The sequence below is a fragment of the Colius striatus genome, chromosome 4 (genome assembly GCF_028858725.1).
Source record: "Colius striatus isolate bColStr4 chromosome 4, bColStr4.1.hap1, whole genome shotgun sequence".
Lineage (NCBI taxonomy): Eukaryota > Metazoa > Chordata > Aves > Coliiformes > Coliidae > Colius > Colius striatus.
Genome location: NC_084762.1, coordinates 48658364 through 48680612, shown reverse-complemented (window position 1 = coordinate 48680612; position 22249 = coordinate 48658364). Strand labels below are relative to the sequence as shown.

At 38.7% G+C, this 22249-nt stretch overlaps 1 protein-coding gene across 1 annotated transcript in view; it reads right to left on the bottom strand.

Annotated features, from left to right (window-relative positions):
• The window catches only part of TTC39C (tetratricopeptide repeat domain 39C), a 43510-nt gene that overhangs the window by 13691 nt on the left and 7570 nt on the right, over positions 1–22249 (bottom strand). Inside the window, exons 2-7 of the mRNA XM_061994884.1 lie at positions 18686–18734; positions 17055–17183; positions 15938–16052; positions 12253–12607; positions 10795–10963; positions 2728–2821 (exon numbers count right to left, since the gene is read on the bottom strand). Coding sequence (XP_061850868.1) covers positions 2728–2821; positions 10795–10963; positions 12253–12607; positions 15938–16052; positions 17055–17183; positions 18686–18734 — 911 coding nt within the window. The remainder of the gene's footprint in view (positions 1–2727; positions 2822–10794; positions 10964–12252; positions 12608–15937; positions 16053–17054; positions 17184–18685; positions 18735–22249) is intronic.

Sequence of the window (22249 nt, the reverse complement as noted above, 5' to 3'; positions counted from 1 at the left end):
CTGGGCCTGAAAATGAAGTTCTTGTGTGACTCGGCACTCCAGAAAGGACTGAGTCTGACAATGAGACTAATTTCCAAAACAACCTCATAGAGATCTGGACATTGAGTAAGTCTATCACATTCCCTATAGTGTACCAGCCTCCAGGGAAATCAAACAACAAAATGGACTGCTAAAGACTACATTGAGAACAATAGGAGGTGGCACCCTCAAACATTGGGATACACATTCAGCAAAAGGCACTTAGTCAGCACTAGGGGATCTACCAAAGGAGCTGATCTTGCCCAATCAAAACTTTCACCTATAGCAGGGATAAGGTCCCTGGAGTGGACAAAAAATATGCTTGGGAAGAGTCCGGTTTAGTCCTGCCTCAGGCAAAGGCAAACCCATCATAGAATCTTAAGTGCTAAAAGGGACCTCAAGAGATCATCTAGTCCAACCCCCTGCCAGAGCAGGATCACCTAGAGCAGGTCACACAGGAACTCATTCAGGTGGGTTTTGAATGTCTCCAGAGAAGGAGACTCCACAACCCATCTGGGTAGCCTGTTCCAGTGCTCCATCACTCTCACAGGAAAGAAATTCTTCCTTGTATTTCTTTGGAACCTCTTGTGTTCCACCTGGTACCTGTTCCCCCTTGTCCTATCATTGGACATCACTGAGCACAGTCTGGCTCCATCCTCCTTTACTTATTTGTGAACATTAGTGAGATCACCCCTCAGTCTCCTCTTCTCCAAGCTGAAGAGCCCCAGGTCCCTCAGCCTTTCATTGTAAGGGAGATGCTCCACTCCATCATCTTTGTGGCTCTGCACTGAGCTCTCTCCAGCAGCTCCCTGTCCTTCTTGAACTGAGGGGCCCAGAACTGGACACAATATTCCAGATGCAGTCTCATGAGGGCAGAGTAGAAAGGGAGGAGAACCTCTCCACCTACTGCCCACAGCCCTTCTAACACACCCCAGGATGCCATTGGCCTTCTTGGCCACAAGGTCACATCAGCTGGCTCATGTTCATCCTGCTGTCCACTATGACCGCCAGGTCCCTTTCCCCTACACTACTCTCTAACAGTTCATTCCCCAGCCTGTACTGGTACAGGGCTTTTTTCTTTGCTAGATGCAAGTCTCTACACTTGCCCTATTGAGTTTCATTAGATTTCTGCCCGCCCAACTCTCCAGCCTGTCCAGGTCTCGTAGAATGGCAGCACAGTCTTCTGGTGTCAGGCACTCTCCCTCATTTAGTATCGTCAGCAAACTTGCTGACAGTGTCCTCTGTTCCCTCATCAAGGTCGTTAATGAACAGACTGAACACTACAGATCCCAGCACCGACCCCCTGAGGGACTCCACTAGATATAGGCCTCCAACTAGACCCTGCCCTATTGATCACAACTCTCTGCCTTCTTCCCTTCAACCAGTTAACAATCCACCTTCACTATCTGTGGTGGATCCACCTCACTACCTCATCATCCAGCCCACACTTTCTCAGGGTTGCTGCGAGAATGCTGTGGGAGACAGTGTCAAATGCTTGACTGAAATCGATATAAACCACAGCCACTGTATTACCACCATCTGTCCTCCTGGTTACATCTTCATAAAAGGCTACCATGTTGGTCAAACATTACTTCCCTTTGGTAAAGCCATGTTGACTGCTCTTAATGACCCTCTTGTCCTTTAAATACCTTGAGACAGTACCCAGGATAAGTTGCTCCTTCACCTTTCCAGGGATGGAGATGAGGCTGACTGGCCTGCAGTTACCTGGCTCCTCCTTCTTACCCTTTTTGAAGGCTGGAGTGACATTTGCTCTCCTCCAGTCCTCAGGCACCTCCCCTGTTCTCCACAACTTACTGAAGATGATGGAGACTGGTTTAGCAATGACTTCCACCAGCTCCCTCAGCACCCGTGGGTGCATCCCATCAAGGCCCATGGATTTGCATCCAGATTGCTCAATTGATCCTTAACTGAGTTAATTGAGTCCTCATCAACCAAACAAAACTCCTCCTTTAACATGACTTCCTCTGGAGTCTGGGGCTCCTGAGGACAGTGTCCAGCAGTACAGAGAGAGGCCAAGAAGGCTTTCAGTAACTCTGCCTTCTCTGTGTCCTCTGTCACCAGGGCACCCGCCTCATTCAATAGTGGGGTTATTTTGCTGGGGGACCTGCATGCGCCTGGTGGGTGATGCAGAGGAAGGATGGCAGCTAGCAAGTCGTGAGCAACTGCATTGTGCATCACTTGTTTTGTATACTCTAATTCTTTACTGTGATCATCATTATTATTTTATCCTATTTCTGTCCTATTAAACTGCCTTTTTCTCTACCCACAAGTTTTGCTTTTTTCCCCCCAACTCCCTCCCCTGTTCTGCTGTGGGGAGGCAAGTGAGCGAATGGCTGTGTGGTGCTTGCTTAACCACCAGCTGGGGTTAAACCGCGCCAACACAGACAAATCAGATGAATTAACTTCTCATTTTAAATAATATTCTGCAGGCAAACAATTTGAGTCCACAGTCTGCTCTCTGATTTTTCATCATCATTATTTGCAGGGAAAAATTTAAATTACGAAAAACTGTTAAATTCTACTTGTCCAAATAAGATGACAGGTTTATTACCATCATCCATCTTAGACAAAGGATAGTACTCTAAAAACTTTTTTAAAGTCCTAATAAAAACAATCCATTTTGTTTATTCAAGTTGCTTATCTAAACTTGAAAATGTGCTATTTAAAGAATAAATGCATCCAACTTACCGATTTCATATAAGCAGACATGTTGAATCTCCCTTTGGTCTGTTGCAAGTTCCAAAGCAGTATGAAATGAGGTCAAGGCACTATTGATTTGACACTAACAAAAGTGAAAGAAGAAAAAAAATAGAAAATAGTGACACAGCTGAAACCAAGTTGTAGAGTTTGATTTTGATAAAGAAAACATTCTGATTTCTATCCACAGGAATTTTAAAAATCTCTTGTCAGACTGGATGACAGAAGCACAATAACCCACTGAGAGGAAATTTTCAGAAGTAATTTCAGCCTCTAGATTATTTTAAAGAAACTAAAACCTCCCATAAAGCTATTATTTTGAAGGATAAGAACTAATATTAATTCACTATATCAGCTCCACATTGCAATTCCTTTGGCCAGCTTCCTTCCTCCCAGTTCTATTTATCTCATCACTTTTGAGCAGAAGTATGGGCAAATTATGACAGTCTTTACTTACAACAATAAATAAGCATCTGAAGAGATTTTTCCACATTTATGATATAAAATATCAATACAAAAGACAAATTATGAGACAAGGGGAAGTAAGAACACTACTAAAAAGCAACTCAGATTTACTTTTCAATAAAACTTTATAGACAAGAATGCAAAATGTTTGCTCATAAGGTACCAACATCAGTTCCACCACGTGCAACAGTGAAAATCAAAATACACAGTAAGGACCTTGCACTCTAAAAGTCATAAAAAGACCAGGAATGGAGAACACTACGCAGCTTAAAAAGTGGGGAGGGAGACAGTGGTTTAATAATGTAATAACCATCACCAATATCTTACAGATAGTTCAGATCATCTCTCAACTCTAAAACCCAGTGGTTGTATTCCTTCTATTTGCTATTAAGTCTGAAACTCACTGGTTTTGTGCAGTAAGCTTTTTAGTAATTTCATTTCTACTCTTAGTAGTCATTCTACCTTTGGAAGTCATGTATTTTTAGCATCTGCCAATAAAGCTTACTCTTATTGAGCAGAAAGCTACCTTTAATGTTTAGTTCTATTTATTTTGAACTATTTCACCTTTCTCCACATCCTGCAGTAACCACTTCAAGTAACAGTAACAGAGAATTCATAAATCCTGTATGACATGTAAGAAGACAAAAAGGCCTATGAGATACATTTAGACAAAGTAATTAATCACCAACAGCTTAGCACAGAGGTTGACAGTTTTGTAAGAACTAGAATGACTGTTCTCCTGTGCACCTTAATTTCTAGTTTTCCCTGTCTAGGATGGGACTTCTCCGTAACAATCACCAAAAAAAAGGGGATGCAAATCAACATATAATTAGTTTTATACTACAGAAAAATCCTTAAGCTGCTTTCTGCTAAGCATGCAAGTGAAAGAAATCCTAGAAAAAACACACACCTATCATCTACACAAGCATAACTGAAACAAGAAATCCTGCAAAAAAACCTGCAGTGTTAAGAACACACACACAGAGCTCTAAGGTGATTTTATTAGATATTCCTCTTTGTCTCATCAGCGAAAACTGTTTTAGTTGCTGAGGAACAATTAAACCATTAATCATATATTGCATCAACTGCCAGCAAAGGGATTCACAGCTGTAGAAATATAAATACTATACACTTAGTCTAATCAGCACTTTATTTTCTAAGATGCTCATTGGCATGACAGAAGAGTATACTACACAGAAAGACAGGCGAGTTGTATTTGCCCTTAAGTTACTAGTGAGCTTGAGCAATGTACACCTCGTTTACTTTTGTAGCAGCCTATTCTTTTCACTACATATTACTTCACTGATGCTGCGACACTCCACCATCTTCCTGGAAAGTGTTATGAGCCCAGTCTCACAGAAGAAATAAAACAGAATGAAATCTCAGAACTTTACACCAACCTGAGGTAGCGTGTGAAATACTGACCACTTCATGACACAAAAATTCAGTTAGCTGAAAATTCAATCTTCTGTAACTCATTTCTGTGAACTGTCCCGTTCCCTCAAGTGTTTTGACATCTACTCAAGTTTTGCTTAAACATACTTGCTGAGCTTGATGCTTGTGAGACGGTAAGTATGTCTGAGAGACAGTTAAGGTTTCAGTCATCTCCAGCGATTGTGGTAACATGGTGGAGTATGAATTTCTACTCTTAGTTTTAATTCTTAAAACAAATTAATTACTATTTGTCAACTGTTTCAAAGAATAAACAGAAAGAATTAGGAAGACTCAAGAGCCTGCAAGTATAACATAATGGCTGACACCTGAAACTGATTTTCCTGAGATTTTTAAAAATATATATACCACACCCCCCACACCCTCACCCTGTAACTTCTTCCAAAGGCACCACTGCCTCTCTTGGACATAAATACAAAGACCAAAAATGATTAATCCATAAAAATGCATAATTTACAGAACTACATAACCATAAAGAGGATTATTACACCTAATGTGAGAACCAGAATCTTACATTTCTTAACTTCAGATTAAAAACAAAACCACCCCAACCCATCAACGCAGGTTTCGCAGTTCACCAAGCCAAGGTGGCTTCCCCACCTGACACACATTTCCCTGTAGAGTTGTTCTGCAATATCAGGACACTTTCCCCCTCCAAGGACCTCTCTCTCCGTCAGCACTAGGAATTTATGAAGTTTAAGAAGTTACACTCATGGTTAAGTGGAGACCAGCAAATAGTATCTAAAAGGAGACAATTACACCGGAGGACACCACACGGACAATTCAAAGCCTGTATGTTCTTAACCACTCCCCCTTACCATTTTTCCTAGACACGCCACAAATTCAGAGTTAAACTAGGATTCTGTATTTTATAGCCTAGAACAAGTAACTAGAGAAGCCAGCACAACTCCTGAAAATAATCTTGATGTTATACAAAGTCTGAAAATTTCCTTACTTAAGACATCATTGTGACTTTATTCCAAGAAATACATTTAAGACTTTTTCAATGCTTTTTATTTCTCTTGCTCTGTCTTCTGTGACACATCTTCCCACTCCTGAACAATAATACCACTGATCTAAGATATCAGTTTTTAGCACAAAAAAAAAAGGCAAAAGTACATGTCAGCATCATATTTAAGCCCACAATACCACTGTGCCTTTTCACCAGCCTGCACATCATATACACGGCAGCATACTTGAATGTGTTTAAAAAAAGACTTTAAAAACAGTGATGTTTTGCCTGTCACCTGGAGTATTTGGTACTTTCTTCCCTCAGACACTTAATGTGCAGCTATACCAAGTGAACTCTATAGATAAGACTCAGACCTGATTTTTTTGTCCCTGTCCCAGTCCCAGAGACTCTTTGTCATTTACATACACATACAAGTCTGTTCCAAAGAGAAGCAATCTTGATCAGTTCATGATTTTGTCACTTTAATTTTGCTTTATACCCTTACCACTCTCCACATGAAGCTATCAATCTACTGAACTATTTTTGAGTGGGGTGTTTTGTATTATCTGAGAAAGTAGGCGGACCTTTTAAAAAAAGTGTTGCTGACTGGGGAAAAATAAAGGGAAAAAAAACAGAAAGCAAAATTGCAAATTGAAAAGCAGAAATACGTAAGATTCAGAACACCATCTTTTCCTCTGCTGTCTCCCACGCTACTAACAGACTCATGTTTCATCACTAGCCACAATACCACACTTGAACAGTCTAAGTCCCAGTTTCAGAAGTAAATTGGTATTTATTAACATAATTATAACATTAGACAATACACATTGTGCAAATAGATGGTAGCATTTTTATTTTCACAGTAGTAAGAAGGGCCCAAGGGTACTGCTGGAAACTCTGGATTTCAGACCAGTGGGTTTCAGCAGCTATTACACTAATTACATTGTTAAGTACCCTATAGGCACAAGCATAAAACATTTTTCTCAGTTGGTTTTAGCAGTTAAAGCTTACATGAAACATCATTTAGCAGCTTTAGCGGAAAGTATTTCAGAGACAGAAACTGTCAGACATTTACAAAGAAATGATTGCGAGGCTGTAATACATACCACACAACCACAAGCCAAGCACAGTAATAGTGACATCCATAGCAACAGCCAAAGGTAATGATGTAATTAAGTCAGGGGAAAAAAAGCTATTTTTACTACTTGGTCTCTTAACCTACTCTTTGAAAAAAAGAGACACTTGATCAACCTACTAGTGCAACCTTTACATTACACTGCACTTTTATTCCAGCTTTCCCAGATGATGCTCCTCTCCTTTAACTCACTCATTTCAGTAGTCTCCAAACAATTTCATACTTAATTTCTTAAAAATGTGAATTTGGGAAAGAAGTTGAAAGATAACTTGGTCCACATTAATAGTACCTGTATGGCTACTTCTTATAAAACCAAAGTCTGATGGGGCTTTTATTAACTAATATTCATACACGCTTTTTGGCGCACAAAGCGTTAATACAGTCAAATGTTCTTCATTTGTCCTTCACAGCACTGTCATTCTGAAAACTTCCTTTCTCCTCAACTGCTTTCCTTGCCAATTCTCTCCTTTGTCACATTTGTCCTGCAGGAGTGCTTCTGGCTTTTGAAGTTTCCCTGCCTTCAGGTGTCCATGGCCTAACTATGCTCCTTGCTGTTTCTATTCTCCATAGAAAACAAAAAACACACACATACAGATATATAGGCGTGTGCAGATTTGCTAACAGAAGCTTAATATACCATCAGCTAAAAGTTACATATAAGATATGCAGGATCAAAGGCTAAGAAAAAAATAAAATCCAATGGACTGAGTGCTAGGAGGCTCTAATGCAAAGTCTACAAAGACCATTACTGACCTGTACTTCCAGAACACACACGCTCTTCTAGAAAACATCTAAACCGCCTTTCACCTATGTACAATTAAACTTTATCGCAGAACTCTTAAAAGACAATAGACATTAAATACTATGAAATCTAATAAGCTCACAGGATACTTTTATGTGCATACAGGTTAATGCAGCCAATTTGGGTAAGCCACCTGAAAATAATATTCCCATGCCTGGTGGAAAGAATTTCGACCTACATGTCTGTCAACAATTTCAAGGAAGGCCACACAATCACTTCCCAGGCTTTGCGGGATCTCTTCTCACCCACCTTTATTAGTTTGTAATCTAGGAGTATATGTGCACTTATATGTTACAGAATGTATAACAGATACTGTAAGATCAATGCTCGGATTTGAGACACATGTAAATACAGGAGCATTGTGCAGAAATCCAGTGCAGCTCCCCATGCCATTGCCACCAGTCACATATATGCCTTCACTATGATGTCAACATTTCAGTAAATTAAGCTTGTAAACTCCTAACAGCATCTGCAGAAAAGCCTGAGACATTTAACCAAAGCGTTTAGACACAGTAAAGCCTCAATGATGCAATACCACTTAGAACGAGGCAATGATGAGGGATAGAGGAGGCTGCTGAACAGAAAAGCTCTCTCATTAACAAATACATGAATAACAAATGGACATTTTAATTTCTGCTAGAAACCAATAAGCTTTCTGCTGACCAACATTATGGCTATATAGCACACTGCAAAGCATTAGCCTGGATGGATGTAGTCTTTGTTGAGTAGAAAACTGTCCGGATGGCCAGGCGGAGAGAGTGGTTGACGAATGGAACTAAATCCAGTTGGAGGCCCATCACCAGTGGTGGTCCCCACAGCTCAGCGTTGGGGCCTGTTCTGTTTAACATCTTTACCAATGATCTGGATGAGGGGATTGAGTACACCCTCAGTAAGTTTGCAGATGACACCAAGATGGGCAGGTGAATCTGCTTGAGGACAGGAAGTCTCTTCAGAGGGACCTGGACAGGCTAGATGGATGGGCCGAGGCCAACTGTATGAGGTTCAAAAAGGCCAAATGCCAGGTCCCACACGCGGGCCACAACAGCCCCTGGCAATGCTACAGGCCTGGGACGAGTGGCTTGAGGGCTGTTCCGAGGAAATTAAGAACCTGTGGGTGTTGATCAACAGCCAGTTGAACATGAGACAACAGTGTGCCCAGGTGGCCAAGAAGACCAATGGTAATCAGAAATCATGTGGTCAGCAGGACTAGGGAAGTGATTATCCCCCTGTACTCAGCACCGGTGTGGCTACATCTCCAATACTGTGTTCAGTTCTGGGCCCCTCACTGCAAGAAGGCCAAGAAAGGCTACAAGAAGGAGAATGTCCAGAGATGGGCAATGAAGCTGATGAAGGGTCTGGAGAACAAATCTTACAAGGAGCAGCTGAGGGAATTGATGGTATGTAGTCTGGATAAGAGAAGGCTGAGGGGCAACATGATCGCTCTCTACAGCTACCTGAAAGGAGGTTGTAGTGAGGTGGGGGTTGGTCTCTTCGCCCCAGTAATGAATGATAGGACAAGAAGAAATGGGCTCAAGTTGCACCAGGAGAGCTTCAGATTGCATAGTAGGAAGAACTTTTTCACTGAGAGCACTGTTAGACACTGGAACAGGCGGCCCAGGGAGGCAGAGTCCTCAACCCTGGAGATAGTTTAAAGACGTGTAGATGAGGTGCTGGAGGATGTAGTTTAGTGGTGTGATTAGCAGTGCCAGGTTAGTGGTTTGACTTCATCTTAAGAAAGTCTTTTCAAACCAACATGATTCTATGATTCTGGCTGCCTATACTAATTACCTTCATTGACATGGACATGCCATCTCTGGCACAAACTATTTCATTTGGAGCTAAACTTCAGTATCTATACCTTGCATAATTTAAGGTAACATGTAAAGAAGTCTCTCATGAAATGTAACAATACTCCAGAAACAGATTGACTACACAAAATTGACCCTCATGCCAAACCTACCCTCTGTATTTAAACATAGAAACATGTACCTGGTTTACTGACAATTTACATTTACACTTTTGTCCTAGCTTGCCCCAAAAGTCAGAAGAATCAGTTGAATTTTATTCCTCATTACACCAAACATTTTTTTTTTAAGTTCCAAATATCAAGTCATAGTCTGGCAATCAACGTACTTACATTTTTAGCTGCAATTGTATTCATTGTGTAGCTATCCTAACAAATTTTATTTTTACCATAAGAAAGGAATATGCATATAATTGAACAAAGACCATTAAAAACTTTCCCACTCAGAAAGCAGTAATACTTTCCAAAGACTGACAGCTCGCCTGTGACAGTGTAATTCCCCAAACGCGCTGCTGCTTTCAGAAAGACATCAAAAAGAGAAAACCATCCAAACCCATTGCAAGAATCTGCAAAATCTGACAGGCCACTGAAGCCTGCCTGGCTGTTCTGCTACTATTGCTACCTCCCCCTCAAAATACCAAGCTGCACCTGAGAGAGTTAACTGAAACCCTAGCAAAGTATGACCACCAATATTAAGACCTGGATTAGCTCTTTTAATTATGATGCTGAGATGAAGAGTCTGAATGTTCCATGTTTGTGCTTATGTGTTGCCTTTTCCACTTAATGCAACTACTATGGAAATATTTTGGTCTGATAGAAGTAAGAAAAGCTGCTCATTGCCATCTTGTATTATCACAGATTCTTAAAGAATCAGCCAAAAGCCATGGGGTCGCTGTAGTCTTTCAATAACACTCTGCATTCAGAAACACATTTTCAGTGAATACATTTCTGCTTGGGTCAGAGCTCACCCTTAGCAAAATAAAACATCCTGGTTTGACCTCTTAAAAGCAAAAGCAGCTACTTGAACGAAATTGCTGCAGAGAATTAGCCATATATGCATAAAAGAGGAAGATAAATGCTGTGTACTCAGCAGATAATACTCAGATTTTTTGCTTGACAAGCAGAACTGAAATAGCTATTTATACCACAAGAAACTCATGAGTGACCAAAAGCACTTCCTTTTAGCATAGAGCTACAAATGTGTCAAGTAGCTGAAAAAGAATTCTGAAATGCCATTAATTCAGTCAGAAGTACTGGAAGAGCAGGTTTGGCATGTGAACTTGAAACTAGGAAGGAGTTAATCCTTAATTTTTACTTATCTTTTTCATGTATCTGTATGTTTATTCACAATTTGCTGAAGCTTGCACAGTTCATTCACATCAGAAAAACATCAGAATAACAAAGGTCAGGGAGGAGAAATCAGTCAAGAGGAAGAAAATACTCAATACCTCTAATCGCTGTATCCTTCCCTTGAAGAACATGAACAGAGAAGAATTTGGATAAGCAGATTCTTTTTTTGCAAGGATTTCTTTTGCCTCTTTCAGTCCTGCCTTGTTATCGCTGCCATCAAGGGCAAAAAAGGGACGAACAACTGTGTGGTACCACAACAGAGCCAATCTAAAAGAAACATAAGAGTAAAAAGGATTACAGCTCCTAAGCAGAAATTTACGAGTAACATTCTACACAGGCAAATTTTACAATGACTCTGAAAGACAAAGAAAGATATGACTCTCTTCTTATTCAATCAGGCTTTAAAAACAAAACACAATACTATTGCCATTCATCAACGTCATCCTAAACTGCACCTGAGCACACAAATCCGCGAACATTACTCAAAGGTACAGTAACAATCCAGCTCATAGCATCAAGGCAGTTGAGCCTTGTCAGTGTGAAAAAAGAGAAACCCACAAGACAACTTTTAAAATGAAATGTTTCATTAGAGAGAGATAAAACCCATCCCACATCAAACAAACAAAACACAACACACAGCAGAAGACAAACTTGAAAACAATGTAAGAAAGAAACGCATCCAGTTTTCAGAAGGGCAGATATCTACATGACCTACATCGCTCCTGGAAACATGGGCAGAGCACTAATATTTCCAAGGTCATCCAAAGGAAGAAATGTCCCCTCAAAATATAACTTTTCCTCCCCATAAAGGAGGAAGAACAAACCAACAGGAACATTTAATCTTAAGTTTTCTAAACCAATTAGAAATCCAATTTTTCTCTGCAAGCAGAAGAGACTTTATGTCTGCAGTCAACGTTTCAAAAGTGACATCTCATGATACCTGCAGTAGGTTCAGTATAAAAGCATTAATTTGGAGAAAATGGAGTAACAAACCCACTTATGAGTGCAGTTCAAATTAGGGCTGGCTAACCTTCCACCTCATAAAAAGACCCAAATGCAGTATGAAGGCTTGGAAAAAAAGAGCAGACAAAAAATATTCTTCTAGAATGACTGTAAGAGAACATCCCAATTTACCCACATGCTAAAATTAAACTGGAAAAAGATAAAAAGCTAAGTGAGATCAATGACTCATATAAAATAGTATGCTCGCCATAACAGAGAATAAACTCGGGTTAATTTACACAGTCTTCAGGGCGTACTTTTATTTACTGTGTTAGCAGATAGATCACTAGACATTAAAATAGCAGGTACCAAAGAACACGGCAAAATACGGACACGAACCCCAAATACATATAAATAACTAACAGCAGAGAGGTCTAATACACTAGTAAGTGATGATTACTAAACCGTGACTCGTCAAACAACAAACTACAAGTTTATTTTTACCTGCTGTTGTTTCCTTTAAACTAACATGACTTTTTGGTTTTGACTTTTTTTCCAGTTACTTACTTTCAGTACTAAGTTATCTACCAAAGCATTTCAATATAGCTACTCACGTAGCTAAAGGGGCCTTCATGTCCTTACTTTCACTTGCATACATCAGTGAAGAAAGCCCCTGTAGGCGGTCTCCAGGAAAACCCAGCAGGTTGATGATTTTGAGCAGGTTTGGGGGCACCATGGATATGCAAAGATGAAAAAGTCCATATCCAAAGCTAACAGCACCTTTCAGTCTGTTTAGCGAATCCTCCGTTACACCTTCTGCAGCAATATGATTATCATTTGCAGCATCAGAAGTCAAGGATTCCTGAGTTGTTTTCTTCTGATATATTTCCTGAAGTGTATTAATGTCCGTATAGCATTTATTGTATATTTTCCAGGCTTTTCGCAGTATCCACCCACCTTTTATGTATGCTAAAAATCAGGGAAAAAAATATTTTTCAGAAGTGGAACATAGTATTTACTGCTTACTGTCTCACAAACTGTAAGAAGCTCTCTCTACTTGCATTAGCTTATTGTGTAAAGGACTTTGTCATAGCCATCGTCCTCTCAAAGAGGTCGTTCATACCGGGCACTACAAACTTACGCAGCCCTTGAATCAGACTTTGAAACAGCATGCAATACAGAGTGGCTTCCCATCAGCTATGTAGCAATACAACTGTCAGAAACAGAAACACAAGAATTGGATTCTGCTCCACTACAGAGCAGAGATGAAATGGCTGCCTGGCAAACAGAGAGCAGGAAAACTCAAAGAAACTACTCTTAAACCAAAATGATATTAAAAGACAGTTGAAGGGTAAATACTATTAAAAGCCCTTCTTTTGGGTTAGATAGTAAGATTTTCAATACCATCATTTCCCTGCCCCTCACATGAACACAAAAATTTACAATTAAGAAAAGACAGAAAAAAGGAATGTACAAATTTTATGGAAGCCTAATCACCTCAATTTCAAATGCAAGCTGGGTGCCTAAATTTCCCTAAAAATCTTATCTGCAGCATTCTCAGTTAAGAATGAGAGAATTCTCAGTCTCATTACCCTCATAGTAGGGTAAAAAAGAGGCATGACATCATATGATGGAGAAGTCCAATTTGCCTATTTAAACAGCATTCGTCTCAGTTATAGCACATCCTTGAGTAGTAAATTGTAAATAGAAAACACGGAATATATTTGCACATGTTAACTGTAAAAGCAGACACCAGCATTTTGTCTGCAGTAAGAGCGCTGACAGTTAGGCACTGCAGTAACAAAGGAGAATATAAAAGCATGGATATAGCAGCAGTGTTCTAAGCAGTTATTACCAAATTGACAGAGATCAGTGTTATAACTGATGCCAGAACTAGACCATAACAGGCAAGGGTGTCTCAAAGCAAAGGAAAATACTATTAATACCAAGCCACTCTTTATAAGCCTTTGAGGTCTCTGACAAAATACTTACAATTATAAAAGTAACACTTCTTGAGGACATACCACCACAGACTAAACTACCTCTTTCTGGATTCTTGTTGGACAAGCGAGGAAGAAGCTAGTTTAATAATCTTATAAAATTGTACTGAGAAAGGCTGCAAAATTTGTATTCTCATTTGTGGCAGAAGGGTTCTGTCAACACCAACTTAAAACATTTAAAAATACTAATCCTCTGTCTTGAGTCCTCTATTAAAAACGTTGAAATAAAAACTTGTAAACCCCTGCCACAATTCAGCTACATGACAAATGTTACTTCAGTTTTCAGCAATGAGGTCACTTTTTCATTGCACAGGCTATTTTAAAAGTTAAGTGGTTGACTGCAAGGTGAATACTCACACAACTATGCACAGAAAAGCAGCAGAGAAATAAGGAAAAAATTTTACTTATCCTACAGGTAGTGTTTCTGCTGACAGCTAACTGCTGTGTCCTTATGAATGCATCAAACAGAAATCATATGATGTGGAAAGCAAAACAGTTTTAGGCTTTACTTCTGTTGGTGTGGTCATTAACAGTTCACTAACAGCCCACAGATTTGATATACTAAGATAAAACAATTTAAGAAATTAAAAATAATTAATTCCTGACTTTTTAAACATTAACATTAAATCAAGCCCGAACATTGAGCTGATTTCCCAGCATGAACTTCTAAAATTAGTCAAGAGCCATGACAGCAGTGGTACCTATCAAGAAAAGACAGTTCAATATTGCTGTGGGAAGCCAGTACAAGTTGCTGTGTTACTAACTTTGTGATGAAACTATTTGTAATACATCCATGAGGGTGGAAAAGAAAATCTAAAATGTGTTAGGCTTATGAGAAAGCAGCTTGTACATCATCATATGCTTCTTGTCAAACTGTTCCAGGAAGAAAAAAAACAAGACATTTTTCACCCAACTACTGATCAAAAATATTTGTTGGCCTCTGAAAAACATCGTTTGAGGTTTGGGGCTTTTTTTTTAAGTTACACTCATTTCAATAACCTGGTTGCTATTTCTGTACAAAAATATGATTCTAAAATGTTTATATATAATCAGAAAGACAACATAATAAAAAAACCAAAATAATGGATCCACTAGTTTAAGCAATGGCGGTAACTACCAGTCCCTGAGGTGGCATTTAACAGCTTGGAATTTTCACTAAAATATTTCAGGTATATTTTTTACTCTAAGGAGTAACCCAAATACACTGCATGTTCTGCAGTACTCTGCTACCCACTTCAGTTCTCTGAGCAGCAGAGAAGAGAGAAAGGGAACAGACATCCTGCATTAACGCATCCAACCCAGTTATGCAGCTTCGGAATAGACTGAAATAAGAAAAAAGCTTCAAGAAGGGTGACCAAAAAAAAATCCAAACCACAACTAGAACCACATCAAAAATTGTAAAAAAAACCTTTCTGTAGCACCACATACAGAGCAGATCAAAATACCCCCTGAATTTCTGCCAGCTAGAACCAAATACACTCTTGATGCCATGGCTTGAAAGAAACCAAGTCTGCACATCACAAAAAGCATTATGTCCTTGACTGAAGATCTTAAGTGTTATTTTAAAGAACCTGAATGTTAATTCCTCAGTTCCTTTCAGATGACCAGTAGGGTTTTCACTGACAATCTGGTCTGACTGCCATATCTTGGTCTTCACAGATTTGGTAAGAACCTGGGAATGAGCTCACTTTGTATGTGACCTTGACTATATTTTCTGTCAACTCATGGACGAAAGCACGTTTTGAGATTATGGAAGAGATTCAGGAACACATGCGAACATTAGAAACAGCTTTGCAGCTGAGACAAAGAGGTTTATATTCAACATGACAGGATTAACCTCTTTGGCACGCAAGGACAAACTTCAGTGATCAGAGCATAAGAATTGATTCAGCAGTTCCACCTTCAACATATTTCATTTAAAATTACACTCATTGGCAATTTGTCGTGTCCCTGACTTGTCATGAACATAATACAAGTGGGACAAGGATGTTCCTCATGGCCTGGACTTACAGCTTCTTTTATCTTGCAGGCCACATGAAGCACCAGATGTTGGTGTCTTCATAACAACTCCTCATATGCCTTTACAGGAATATACAAAGGATTCCACCCTATCTAAAGCAGAATCATGTAAGTATGATCATCAGTATGAAAAAAGCAGAAAGCTGTAATCTGTAGCAATCCAGGTCATTATAGTACTACCTAACACAAAGGTACTTTGTCATACTGCCGCTTTATGATCAAACTTTATTAAAAATCTATCATGCAAAAAATGTACCTAAACATTAAAGCCACAGCACACCTGATAACTCTTGCTTTACAAATGAGAGCACAGCCAAGTAGACTTGACAGTCTGCTACAATTATTTGTCTTTGTAGACGATCTATCATGGATATAGTGGATTTTCGTCCATCAACCTGTTTGGAATGATCAAACACAAAGCACAGAAAAATGTTAACAGAGATAATACAGAACACTAGCCTAAACATGACAAATTAATAAATCCAAAATTAGCTGCAAGTAGTAGCATTGCTACTAAAATAACTCAGTACTTTTGAAGTGCAAAACTATGCTAAAATTTCTTTGACAGGTCATTAAGCAAGACTCAATCAACAGGGACATCTTACACATATACAATCAATTTATTATTCTTATGGTCTACAGATACTTAGAACAGACTGAAATTTCATTTAATCATTACTAAATGCAGCAGACATGCAACTACAAGATGTTATGAAGAGCACTGAAAGGGGTACATGACAAATGGCAAGGAAAATACAGTGCCTCTTGAGAGCAGAGAGTCAAGTATCACAGAATCATAGAATGGTAGGGGTTGGAAGGGACCTTTAGAGATCACCTAGTCCAACCCCCCGCAGAAGCAGGTTCACCTAGATCAGGTCTCAAGTATGGCAAGTTCAAGCACTTTTTACCAATTTAACTAAATAATGAAGAGAAATGGCCTCTTCTTCTGCTGCAGATCTGCTACTGGATCACACTAGGCAGGCAACTCACTGGCCATTTCTATACTGCTACTTTAACTAGTTCTCAATCTGCATGCTTTATTCTTTCTCCATTATTTAGAATGAAAAATCTAAAATAGGAAAGAAAATTCCCCAGGAATATGGCTTGTACACAGCACTAACGCAGCTTCAAGGTCACAACTTTTGAACATTACTAGAACATGTGTGAACTGAAGTTAGCCTGAATTAGACTGACTATGCTAAGAAAATAATTACTAATATCAACACAACCTGCCGCTTTAGAAAAGTCAAAGACTTAGTTTCTAAATGTATTATTAATCTCGATTGCTCTTCACATAATAGAAATAATCTAGTCAAGGTACAAAAAAAGATAGAAAGGAAGTTTCCAGAAACATTTATCCAAATCACAGTTCTACATTTTATAAATTATGTTCTTACATTCTTTTTAATTTTATTCTTGATTGTTTCTATAACTCCAGCTTCTTCACTTTCACAAAGTTTCTCTGTAGCCTTCAAGTCATCACATGCCAGCTGCATTTTCTCTTCTTCAAATGTCATCATGGCATTCTACCAAAATAGATTTGAGTAATAAAAATCACAAATATGTTTCTTTCTATCAAAGCTACAGGATAGTAAGTCTTGATTAACACTTGACAATAAAACTCCCTTTTAAAAAAATATTAACACATCCCTACACATACCAGAGATTTGAGAGTGCTTTACCACAGTTTCAAGACAAATCAGAACATATTAAGTACTAATCCCTTATCTTAAAGCTCCATATGCTTTCAAGATCAGTAAAAGTGAATGTGCTCTCACATTACATGAAGCTGAAGAAAAATCTAAAATAACTGAAAATTAATTTCTATTACGTAAGGCATGATTTGCATCTGTGCAGGTACTGCTTTCATATAATCCACCCACATAAATAACAGGCCTTCAAAATCAGCAACAAGTAGTAGCTACTGCATTTTTTTTAAAAAATCACAACTACAATTCCTATATACGTGGGAAGAAAGAAAATGCATCCGACTCCAACTACTGCTGAACCAATTAAGACAGGTTTTCAAGACAAGTAACTTCTTTTCTTGATGCTTTATTAAACGAAAGTTCTGAATGACACAGGCACACAAAGTGCTGCTGCTATGTTTAGAACAGTAGCTAAGCAAGGTATTTTCAAGATCCACTGATGCTGCGCTGTGATGTTACAGTGGTTCAGCACATCAGTTCAGATAAGCATGCCTGAGATTCTCTCCCTCTTGCCTTTCTCCTCTCCGTTGACTTAAAAGCAAGCACATGCCTCAGGAGGTTTCCTAACCACTAAATTTTTCCACATTGCATAGTCTACAAAGACTAGAGAAAATTCTAATTCATTTCATTTACAGCTTACCTGTTTCCAGCATATTATAATAAATGCTGTCTTCAAAAAAAACAGTATTATCATGGATAATTTCTGGCACAATCTAAGATTAAGCACCACAGCCAGAATAAGGACAGTCAAAAAACAAGACTCAAGTATTTTCTAATACGCCTGCTCGTTTGTTATACAAGATATTCTCATTTTTAATACATTTTTTTTTAAAAAAAGGAAGAAAAGCATTTAATGGATCTAATTTGCTCATTACGATTTTTTAGTCAGTCAATATTCTCAGTTCTCATATATTTAAAAAGGGAGAAATGCGAATGGATTGAGTTAACACCCAGCAGTACAGATGGGGAAATTTTCAATAACAGAAGCTCCAATAAAAATAGTGTTTATGAGTATTACTTTAATAATATCTCTACTGCTTATTTAGGAGAGGTTTTCATTACGGCCGTTTTAATGGAATACATAAATATTTCATATCTTTGAGAAGCTGAATCACAGAACCTCTACTTTCTATTTAAACCACATGAGTAAACAAGTTTCACATAACACAGTGACTTGTTTTCTATCTACATTCAATCCAAAACTTTGAGAGAAAAAAAATCAAGTCTCATAAAAAGAAAAAAATTAAGAGAATCAATCATTATGAACACACGCATGCACATACAAATGTTAACCACAAGAGCTGCTCTCATCTACTCACCAAAAAACTGACAAAACTAGCTCCAAAACTCATTAATGGGCTATGGTTTCTGTAAAGAAAATAAAATGAAGTTACTACATTTGCACATATTTCCTAACGATCAGTATTGCATTTCTCAAATTTAACTTATGCCTCTGTAAATAAATCCTGGGGTTTTTTGTACCAAGTTACAAACAAATTTATCATTCTGCAACCTACACAGAAAGCCAAAAGCATCGTCGTTCTAACTGAATCGAATATATCTTTAAGAGACAGTTTTTCAAGCATTAAGATGTAGATTGTTTTAAGATAAACTACTGCCATCAAAATACATTCAGTGTGGGTCCCAAGACTTAAGAGCTACTGGAAATTTAAAATCTGCTAATTCTACTCTTGTCTGGTGATCCATTACTACAATTTTGACCTAGCAGACAAATGTTAACTGGATCTATTAAGAGATTCCCACTTCTCTCTGCTCCCACGAATTCAAGTCACTCAAATTTTTTTACAATGCACATGTCCAGATAATATAAGTTGCTGGAAATATGTAGTTCTTATAAGGCTTATGGTTTTATAGCTGTTTTGTTTCAAGTCCAGAATACGTATCTTGCTGCACTAGGTGGAACAGTTTTAAGATGCTTCACCTATTCTGTCTGCAGGAGTATTCCAAAATAGTAGTATCAGCTGCTACGTCAAAAAAAGCAGGACAGCAAAATCTTGGTAATCTACAGGACAAGTTTTAAGCCTCAGAGCTACTGTAGTCATACAGATCATGAGGCTCCAGTAACGTGACACAAAAGGCACTTAAATGAAAGTAAAATAACTTCAGGATCTCAGTAGTGCCACTGCTCCAAACCACTCAGCAGTGGGCTGCCAGGTTATATAAAAACACTGACTTCCAGGATTTAAGAGATGGTAACGTTTATGCTACATGTACATATATTGCAGTAATACAGTACTTACGATGTTTCCAAGTTAATTCTGCAAGCATCAGATTGAGATACAGATTTTAAAAAGAAACAACACTTGAAAAACATGGAGAAAGTATTGTTTTGTTTATTATAACACAAATCACCAGTAGTAAAGCCATATCATAGTACAAGAGTTTGGGTTTTTTTCAAAGACAAAAGGGAGTCACAAATACTCTGCCCTCCCTTTTCACTTTTTTATTTAGCATAAATATCCAAAAGCAGTAACATGAAGAGACAGAAAAACGGGTAAGATAAAGCAAATTAGAACATGAAAACCTTAGTAGGTAAACCTAGGTAGAGAAACTAGGTAGCTATTTTTCCCTTTGTTGGAAGGCCAACAAAGAATAGCTGCCAGTAAGTGCCTTTGCTATTTAGTACCTGGACTGTTCTCTATCAACAGCTGCATTACACAGAGTAGCAGAAATCAGCTACACAAGTTGTACTTGCTACAGCTGGCACTTGCAGCATGAAGCCTTGCTGCAGAGGACACACAGCTAACTCATAATCCACTTTTCAGCTCATGAGGTGTGTGGGACCCATTCAGCAGCCACTATTATCACCACACTCCACACCACGGAACCTTCACCCTACATTTCAAGGTCACATGCCCTGCATCAACTAACGGATCAGCACAAGAAATTTTTACCCTTATGTCCTTTCATACAGAGTTGCACTTTCATCACACTTTCAAGGAAGCTCGAAGACAAATCAAATGTTTCATTTTTGAGCTTCCTTAGATCCATATAAACAGAGAGAAAGCAGTTCTGGGGAGGCAAGCAGGCAAGCATGTCTAGATATACAATCTTTCATAGTGAAGGCCACTCAACAGAAAATTTTCAGAGAAAGATTGCTTATCGGAGTGAATTAAAAGTACTCAACTGTGAGTCTTTGAATATAACTGGAAAAAAATACACAAGAATACTTAATTAGGTTTGCATTTCTCAGTAGGATCTTTATAACATGCTGAGGGAGCTGGAGCTCTTTGGCTTGGAGGAGACTGTGAGGTAACCTCATTAATATCTACAAACACATAAAGGGCACGTGTCAGGAGGATGGAGCCAGGCTGTTTCTTCTCAATTATGTCCAATGATAGGACAAGGGGCAACAGATACAAGCTGGAAAATAAGACGTTCCAAAGAAACATACGGAAACACTGTGAGGGTGATGGAGCACTGGCACAGGCTGCCCAGATGGGTTGTGGAGTCTCCTTCTCTCCAGACATTCAAAACCCACCTGGATGAGTTCCTGTGTGACCTACAATAGCTGGTCTTGCTCTGGGAGGGGGGGGTTGAACTAGATGATCTTTCAAGGTCCCTTCCAATCCCTAAGACTCTGTGATTCTGTGTGGGCTGGATGAGCCAACTATGGAGGAAGAGGTTCCACCTTCAGTTTCCACAGAAAATAATTGTTCCTTTTGTAGACCAAACAGCTTATCTGTTACACATTGAGCAGCCTTTAAATGCAGGGTTCAAGTGCTATAGCCTTAGGACCCTCTGCTGCAGCTTTAGTGTGTGTGCCATCCTGAGAACAGAATCTACAGCACATGTGGGAGCTCAGATGAGTTCCTCTGTGACCTACTCTAAGTAGTCCTGTTCTGGCAGGGTGGTTGGACTAGATGATCTTAGGAGGACTCTTCCAACCCTTAAGATTATGTGATTCTTAAATACATAGTTTCCATCCACTCTGAAAGTGTTACTTCACTACCATATATGCATTCAAAGAAATTATTTTAATGGAATAATTAAAATTTGAGGATGCAAATGCCTGAACAAATTTCACTTGCAAATCTGACTCCCTTATTCAAACTCTGCACAAGAGGACCAAAGTTTTGAGAGCTTTTTTCCCCCCTCCATAATGTGCATAAGCAAATTAAGTAATTTAGCAACACCGGAAGACCTCCTTCCTTGGAGGTCTTCAAGACCCACCTGGACATGTTCCTATGTGACCTGACCTAGGTGAACCTGCTTCTGCAGGGGGGTTGGACTAGATGATCTCTAAAGGTCCCTTCCAACCCCTACCATTCAAATTCAAATTCAAGCCTTTCCTGCTCAGAAGAAAGTAGCTTCCCACATTCCTACTTTTCATTTTCTAAGGATTTTTAAAACAAAACAAGATAAAACCCTCTTCTTAAAGAAACAGTTACTGAAGCTTAAAAAAAAATAAATGAAGAAAGTAAATACATCAACTTTAAAGGTAAACTGATTCCCTGTCTACAGGAACAATATTTCCAAATGAAATTACTTGAATAATGGCCATATTTGGGAGTGAAAGTACTAAAACTGAATAGGAATACAGTTGAAAATCAAGCAGCATATATGTATGCTCATTCAGCAGCTCAATATAAATGCTAGTTCAGGTATATTACTCAAAATGGTTTTTTTTAAATTCTTTTTATTTTCTCTTCAGGACTTTTGACAACCTGTCCTTTAAGTGTACACATATACACGTGTGAAGGTACCAACGTTTAAATATACATTTTGAAAGCCTTCATATTTATTATTGGTAAATTTTAATACACTATTAAAAAATGAGGCAGCTACTTAAGAGCTGAGGGAACTGCTCTTCCAAGATTACAAAGGATATCAAAGTACTTGCTGCAAGCAGTGAAAATTTG